We start from the raw sequence: 7,564 nt of genomic DNA, 5'->3' as shown, positions 1-7,564 counted from the left end.
TCAAATTAGAGAAAAGAAAGAAAAGGTCAAAGTTTGTTTTTTCTCTTTCACTTAACGTTCTGCTCCCCCAACCCCAAATGCCCTCCCCACCACCTTTTCATCTACCAGTGACATCCCTTATCGCCACAGATCCAAAACTTCTAGTCAACCAGTTGACCGTGTTGGCTTTTCCAGCCATGTCAAGAAAACCCAGATCTTGGTAACCTTTGAATTGGAATAACTGTGGCAAAAAATTTAATGGATGTTAAGATTGTACCCACAATTTATTCTTTTTGGTGCCTTGCTCTATGCAGACAATAAACAGAAAGTGGAAGGAAGCTAAAGATGCGATTTTTTTCTTCCTTAAGAGGATTTTGGAATTCTTAATTGATGACGTAAGAACTAATACAGAGTGAGTTTTCCGGCCGGTGATGTTGCTTGTTGTTCTATATCCCTGGTCCGCTCGTTGTTTTGGTTTTGGGCGAGGAGACCGGCGACCAATGGTTGAAGGGGGAGGCAGAAGCAGAGGAAAAGAAGGCATAGAGGGTGGTGGTTGACTGCGCAAGAGGAAGAGAAGGAGAAGTAAAAATAATATTTTATAAAAATAAATAATGACGTGGTTTAATTTAGATGAGGTGGATCTGATATGTCCCCCATGTTAACTCGAGTGAGCAACACACAATGTCAAAAGTGTTTAAAACATATGTTTTGATCAAGGTTGAAACTTCATAAAGTAGGAGGACCGGAATGTCAAACCTGAACAAGTAAAAGTGTTTATTAGCCTATTCTGCCAAAATGAAAACAAATCAACTTCACATTTGGTCCTGTCTTTACACTAACATGGATACCTACTTGCCCTCTAATGTCACAAAATATCCACCAACGTAAAATTCCTTGGTGAGTTGAGTATTCCACCTGGTAATGTCAAAATACACAGCCTATTGAACCAAATACATAAAAGGAGACAGGATGATCAGCAGCCCTATACCTTGCAGTCCTGCATTTGCAAAGAATTTTCTGCGAAGGTGATATATGTTGGAGAGCGATTAAGGCTTCCAAAGTCATGTTCTTTCAGATTCAACAAAGATCAAGTCTAACAACAGGGACCATCTGAAGAAATAACCACAGCAACCACAAAAGACATGTAGCACTTGCAAACAAGCAACCAGAACTTTGCATGTGCAGACTATTCCAGAGTATTTAGTGCGGACCAGATGGAAGCAGAACCATGTCTTACCCCTCAGCCATAGTAGCAGATGGGAAAAATCTCATGATGAAGCTAGAAAGGGACCAAATACATATCACCCCAAGGAATTGAAGGACATTTAAAAGTGTGCTCAATGAGCCATTTATTGCCAAGTTCTGGGCAGTCATCTCTGCTCCTCTTACTGTCAAAGAAAGGGCTGTTACCAGTTGCGCTGCCCTATTCAGTTGATGCAACCTGTAGACCTGTAAAATTGTGCCAAAGAAGGATAAAGTAACCTCATCAACTACCATAAAACTTGCTTTCATAAGTGTTAAAATATTCAATCAGAAAGGTGAGCACAAAATTCTTTCAAGACGACTTGGAAGCAATATGACGTCAAACAATCATCTTACTGAATATTGGATAAAGTATCCATCCTTTTGGAGAGGCATATTGTGAAGTTATTTCACAAACAAAACAGAATGGTTATCAGAAACAACCTAAATAGAAAAGATACAAGTGTGACCTCCAAGTAAATATACAAGTATGACATTATGGTAAAGGTACAACTACGACATTCAGGAGCAAACTGAAACTTCTAGTACTGGTGTAGTCGGCTTAACTGGATTTTCCATTAAAACAACGAAAGTATACATGGGTAATAAAAGTTTGAATAGAGTTCAATGAGTCAACATAGTTAAGCTTGAAAATGAAAATTGTCATCCACGGATCTGGCGGAGTGTTTTAAAGGCAGTAAAAAAGATAGTTTTTACAGGTAATTTGAAATATTTGAAAGGGTTTAAACGTCTAGATTCTAAAAGGTTAAGTTTGAAGAACTGCAAAAAAAATTCAATGAAACACAATGGAGGGTTTTGGGGGAGGGCGGCCCTATTCCTGATGACATTTCAGAGTTGCAGCTAATGGGGCCACAATACAACAAAACTCACAGTGGTCAGTGCTCAATGTTTTCTCTCTCTATAAACATTCCAGTGAAATTACCAATTCGATTTAGTCCTTACCTGAAAGATAATGGGGATAACAGACCATGAAGGTGAGTCAATATATCTTGCATACTGCTCAAAAGCAAATTGAACAACTATACCAACAAGGTAGGGGGCGAGAGTAGCAGAAGCAGCAGGACCAGTCCATGGCCAAACAAACCCCATGGTCACCATTGGAATTATTAGACTAAGTGCCAGTACAGCAATTGAAGATATTCTATAACCGAGTGGTGGGATAATTTTCCTTTCAGAAGATACTAGCTCAAGCGGTCTCCTTAGACGATCTATTAGGAGAAGAAACACTGCTACTCCACAGTAAAAGAGAGCCTCTGTGAAGAACAAGATGAGGAAATCTGCAGGTCGAGAGCACAGTTCATTTAGCGAAAGTGCAATGACATGATACTCGTAATAAAACTTTAAAAAGGATACTGTAGCATGAATGATTAAATAAGAACAAGGCAAAGATGATTGATATTTCAGTCACACAACAAACACCTGATTTTGACACAGATATTGTGTTTGGTGGACACAAGATATCCTACTAGTATTAACACATGATCCTCCACGGTGCAAACTTTAGTGCAGATATGTCTAGTTTCTTCAAGTTGCAGGCACTTCTCCAGAATCCATACATCAATATTTTGCAGAAGTTCTAAGGACCTGATGGTTAACAACAGCGACGTACTTGTGGTCGGACAGAGTATTTTTGTTTGGAGAAGGAAAGAATAAGAAAAATGAAGTGAGAACAAGCTCATGGAATCCCAGACAATTTATGCTTGATAGAAAAAATTATGAAGATTGCTTATACAAGCTTCAGAAGATTTCCATTTATAAAATACTATGTAAGCTTCAACTTAAAGGACAATTGGAAACAACCTCTCTACCTGCATAAAGGTAGGGGTAAGGCTGTGTACTCACTTCACTACCCTCCCCAAACCCCACTTGTGGGATTACACTTGGTATATTGTTGTTGTTGCTTCAACTTAAAGGACAATAAGAATGAGATTAACCTGCAAACATATTATGGATGAGTGTTTATTTCATTTGTTATTCTACTGCCAATAAAAATAAGATGCTGCAATCAGAAGGATCATGATACCTTTTTCATTTATTTTTTCTTAAGGCCTTTTTGGAGGGTTTAAGCAGGATAAACTAAATGAAACAAATATAACTATGCCAGAAATATGTTATAGCATAAGTTTTGCATACCAGTTAACAACGAGTCCTCAAATATAGTTGATAATATCCTGCGCAAGTAAAGCGAGGGAAAGATGAAAGAGGCTACAAGAACAGCTGGACCAACAAACCACAGTAGAATGTTCTGGTTCTTTTCAGCAGCAGGCATAAGGATTTCCTCCTCCCTTCTGTAAGGACGATTGTAGAACGATAGTACGCCAGGCTTACCACCAGCACCTTCCATTTGGACGTTTGAACTACTGTCAGAGGCAACAAATTCATCACCAGGATGTTCACTTTCTTGCTCGGAATCATCTTCCTCAAGCTCACTGTCGGCTAACTGGTCTTCTGCGGCGGCAAAGAAACTGAACTGTTTCCTACTGGAACTTCTCAGCACCTTTAGCTTTTCAGGCACAAAGTGGTGTGACCTAACAACTTGCAAAGGCAGAAGACAGCCAAAGCAATGGGGGAAAAAAGAAAAGAAAAATGGAAGATAACAAAGTTATGGCAAGTCATTCTGCAGAACTTTAACACTCACTTTGTGGAACTTGCTATTAGTTGAGAGGCAACAAGAAGTGTCTCAAAGCACCGAATAACAATTTTACCTCCAGAAGAAGTGAACCAAATACTAACATCTGCACCCTTGCTTTACCTAGTGTTACTCCATCTTACAAAGAGAATAAGAGATTCAAGGGAGGATATGCAACTTAAACTTTTTTGTTTGGATAAAGGAAATGCATCTTAAAACTGTATTCAGATAATAGAGGAAAATCACTGCTTAATTGCATCATAAAATTTTAATCTTAAAACAAACTTTCCAATTTGATTAACTACCTTTATCATTTCTTAGACGTTCCGGAACAAATCTCCACATGAACACTCTTGGTCTTGCACTCACCTGGATGGTAAAGCATGGATCAAACAAGCATTCTACAAAAGATTGCTTAGATCACCGCATAATGATACTAGAGAAAAAAATCAAGAAAATACTTTATAACTTGTATGCTTATCCAATAGATTGCTTCAAGGATAACCCAAAAGGAAAAGGAGAACCATCTCATCATTTGACTGAGAATAATTCAGCACACTGCTCCAGTAATAACTAATATGGGTATGTGCATAAGACTCAAGGTATAAACTACAGTTGCATGCCAAAAGACCATGTCCATCATATTCAAACCAGTGAGTTTCAGGTCACAAGGAGGTCACTTATGAACAATTCCATTCTTTATCCAAGAAGGAATAAGAGACTATTCCATATGTATGGGACCTTATTCCATCCTTTCCTTTTTTACTTTTAAGGCACTTATGATTGCAAAATCTTTACTAAGTTCTTAAACTACCCAACAATTCAAGAGAATCTTTCTCTTGTTAAATTTCTCATAAGATTCAAACTCTTCCAGAGTAAGCCTTAGTCGGCAGGGTTAACCGGTACATATGCTGGTGGAGACAACAGGTACAAGATGGAATAGTCGAGTTGTCGAGGTGTGTGCAAGTTGGCCCAAACACCATGCTCATTTTAAAAAAGAAGAGTACGACATGCTATTAGTCAAACCCATCTTGGAAATGTATGAGTTTAAGTGTTTTACCTAATTGGAACTTAACTACATCATTTTAATTTTATATCATATTGCAATAACTCGGCCCAACCATTTCTTTAACTCATTTTATCAATAAATCATTTTGGTCTCGTATTCCTAATTTTTGATAAAGTAAGGTAATTCTATAATTTTTAGCACCAAAAAGGTCCTGCAAAAGTACAAAAAATTAAAGCATGATCCCGACAACAGTTACAATATCAATGCATCCAAAAAATCCAAAAGAAATAATGGATTTTCCAGAGTATCGCTCCTACACCGACAATATAAATTTTTCTTTCAGATTCCGAATACTATGCTTAAGCCTCGTTTTTTAATATGTCCCAAAAAGGACAATGAAGAGTCCGTTGTGTAGTTCAAAGATGTACATCACACCAAATAGAATATTTAGTATTTACAGGATTTAACTCAAAATAACCATGATTCTTGTATTCATGTCCGCTAGGACCTCCATTAGAAGTTTTATGGGCTTGAATCACCTAAAAAAGAAATAAAACCAAAACATTGATGTTCCACTATCCTGAATAAAAGGATTCAAAACACCATGTGTCACACGAAAAAAAATCAGGGAACGTAAAAGGAAAAAAGTAGAACAAAAAGAAAGGGAAAATAACAAGTAAAAGTTCAAGTGTGTTTTAATAATTTCAGAGTTTAACACATTTGAAATCCCACTCCACCCACTCTTTAAACAGTTATTAACAACTACTGGGAAGTACATAATTTCTATGTAACAACAAGTTTTCTGAACATTCTTTTTTTTTCTTTTGATGGTGTTCGGTTCAGACTTGCACACACCTCAACAACTCCCAAAGCACTTGCTACAGCCAATAAGCAAATGTGCCGGGAAAGCCAGCCCACCAAATATTAAGAACATTCTTTAATCGAAGGAGGAATTTAATCAATATCAAAACGTAGGCATTTCAATAATCAAAAAGGGAAAAAAGGAGGAACAAAATCCGAAAAAGAATACATACCGTTCGAGTCTTCATGGATTGAAAAGGTGAAGAAGGGGAGGTGAAAACAGAGGAAAAAGAAGAACCAATTTTAACTGCCATTCTTTAGTCTTCACAAGTAACAGTGGCACTTAAGTCTACCAAATGAAGGATTTGTCTGGTTAACTACACTTAAGTCTACCAAATGAAGCCACTTGATTTTAAACCCAGTTGAGGAATTTTAGAGAGGAGTGAAAGAAAGAAAAATGTCTAGGGAAGCCACTTGTATTTAAACCCAGTTGAGGAATTTTAGAGAGAGAGAGAGAGAAAAAAGTCTAGGGCTGAAAGATACTTAGGAACGGGGTTTTAGGGGGTGTACATAAAATCGAAAAAAGTTAATTTCGAGTCGAACCGAATTAATTTGGTATTTTGGTTTCAATTTTTTCGATTTTTCGATATATTTTGGTATAGAAATTACGATATTTTGGTACGGTATAAGTATTGACTTTTTGATATTTCGGTATACCGAAATACCGAAATATTTTAATCCAAACCCAACTTTTTTTTATTTTCTAGCCTAATAATCCTAAGCTCGCACCCAGACTTACGGGCAATATCTACTCTTAAGTCTTACCCCTTTTCCTTTCTATTTTCTAACCTAGACTTCTCTCAAGTTTTGGACCATCTCTATCCGAGGCAAGCCGTATTCCTTAGTTTTGGACCATCTCTATCTGAGAATATTTTGGCATTACTATTTTCGTGGGAAGAGTGGCTTTTGTTCTTTGTTTCTCTAAGGTGCAACGTCTTCATCATATTTTCGTGACTGATTTGCCCACTAATCCTACCGTTAAGTTGAGATGCTTTTCTTGGGTAGTTGTTACTGGATGTTGTGCTTGATACCTTCTTCACTGAAGATTTTGGAGACAATGAAACAGTTGAGGTAACAACACTCTTTTTCTTGCTTAGCTCGGAGGATCCACCATCTTTCTCTATTTTACCCATTCAATAGAGACTCTTGACGTTTTGCTGTTACTCTATTTCGTTGGTTAGCTGATTTTTGCTAATGCTTGTTAGATCATAGATGGCAGATGCTTGGAATGTTGGTTTTGCACTTTTGCTGTTACTCTATTTCTTCTAAATATCATATCAAACATAAATTCTAGTATTGTCTAGCAGGCAGCCGCTAGCTTAGCAGTCCATTGTCCACTCTATCTATATCATCTATTCCGTTAATGTATTAAACCAAAATCGTATCGAAACCGTACCGAACCAAAGTAAGAAATATCGAACCGTACCGAACTACTTTAATACGGTATTTGATATACACAATTAATAAAACGAATATCGAAATATCGAACCAAAATTTTTAAATACCGAACTGAAAATCGAAGGCCCACCCCTAAAAAAAAAACGCTACTTCAGTTCTCTCTCTTAGTTGTGGCCCTGTGGGGTTGAAAGTACAGAAAATTGGACAAGCTTACCCTTTTTATGTGGCCTCGTTACCTTTTTATTGTACCATCCATTCAACCTGATATTTTCTACTTGTGTTTATGTACGTGAATTTTGGTTTCAAAATGGAAAAAAGGCAAAAATTGTATCTCAACCAAATTTGATCTCAAATATGTCCTTATCATTAAATTATAGGTGAAATAACATTAGTGTCGCTTAAACTCGTACCAATTTACCGATCTG

The 7,564-nt window shown here is 37.1% G+C and overlaps 1 protein-coding gene across 1 annotated transcript; it reads right to left on the bottom strand.

Annotated features, from left to right (window-relative positions):
- Window positions 1-729: 729 nt before the first annotated feature.
- Window positions 730-6,215, bottom strand: LOC104105487 (uncharacterized). Its single transcript, XM_009613801.4, has 5 exons — window positions 5,915-6,215; window positions 4,177-4,240; window positions 3,376-3,777; window positions 2,185-2,519; window positions 730-1,428 (listed from the first exon to the last, which is right to left on the bottom strand). Exons 1-5 carry the CDS (start codon window positions 5,993-5,995, stop codon window positions 1,213-1,215), a joined length of 1,098 nt encoding a protein of 365 aa, XP_009612096.1. The 5' UTR covers window positions 5,996-6,215; the 3' UTR covers window positions 730-1,212.
- Between the last annotated feature and the right edge of the window lie 1,349 nt (window positions 6,216-7,564).

Source organism: Nicotiana tomentosiformis, chromosome 10, assembly GCF_000390325.3.
Source record: "Nicotiana tomentosiformis chromosome 10, ASM39032v3, whole genome shotgun sequence".
NCBI classification, from domain to species: Eukaryota; Viridiplantae; Streptophyta; class Magnoliopsida; order Solanales; family Solanaceae; genus Nicotiana; species Nicotiana tomentosiformis.
Note: the sequence above shows the minus strand (reverse complement) of the source record. Positions and strands in the feature narration are given on the sequence as shown.

Bases quoted from the DNA above. Each gene is read 5' to 3' on its own strand.
- LOC104105487 (XM_009613801.4), bottom strand. From the start codon at position 5,995: ATGGCAGTTAAAATTGGTTCTTCTTTTTCCTCTGTTTTCACCTCCCCT. The intron at 3,778-4,176 runs GTAGTTAATCAA...TGCCTTTGCAAG, and splicing joins ACGTCTAAGAAATGATAAAG to TTGTTAGGTCACACCACTTT. The intron at 1,429-2,184 runs GTAAGGACTAAA...ACAATTTTACAG, and splicing joins TTATCCCCATTATCTTTCAG to GTCTACAGGTTGCATCAACT.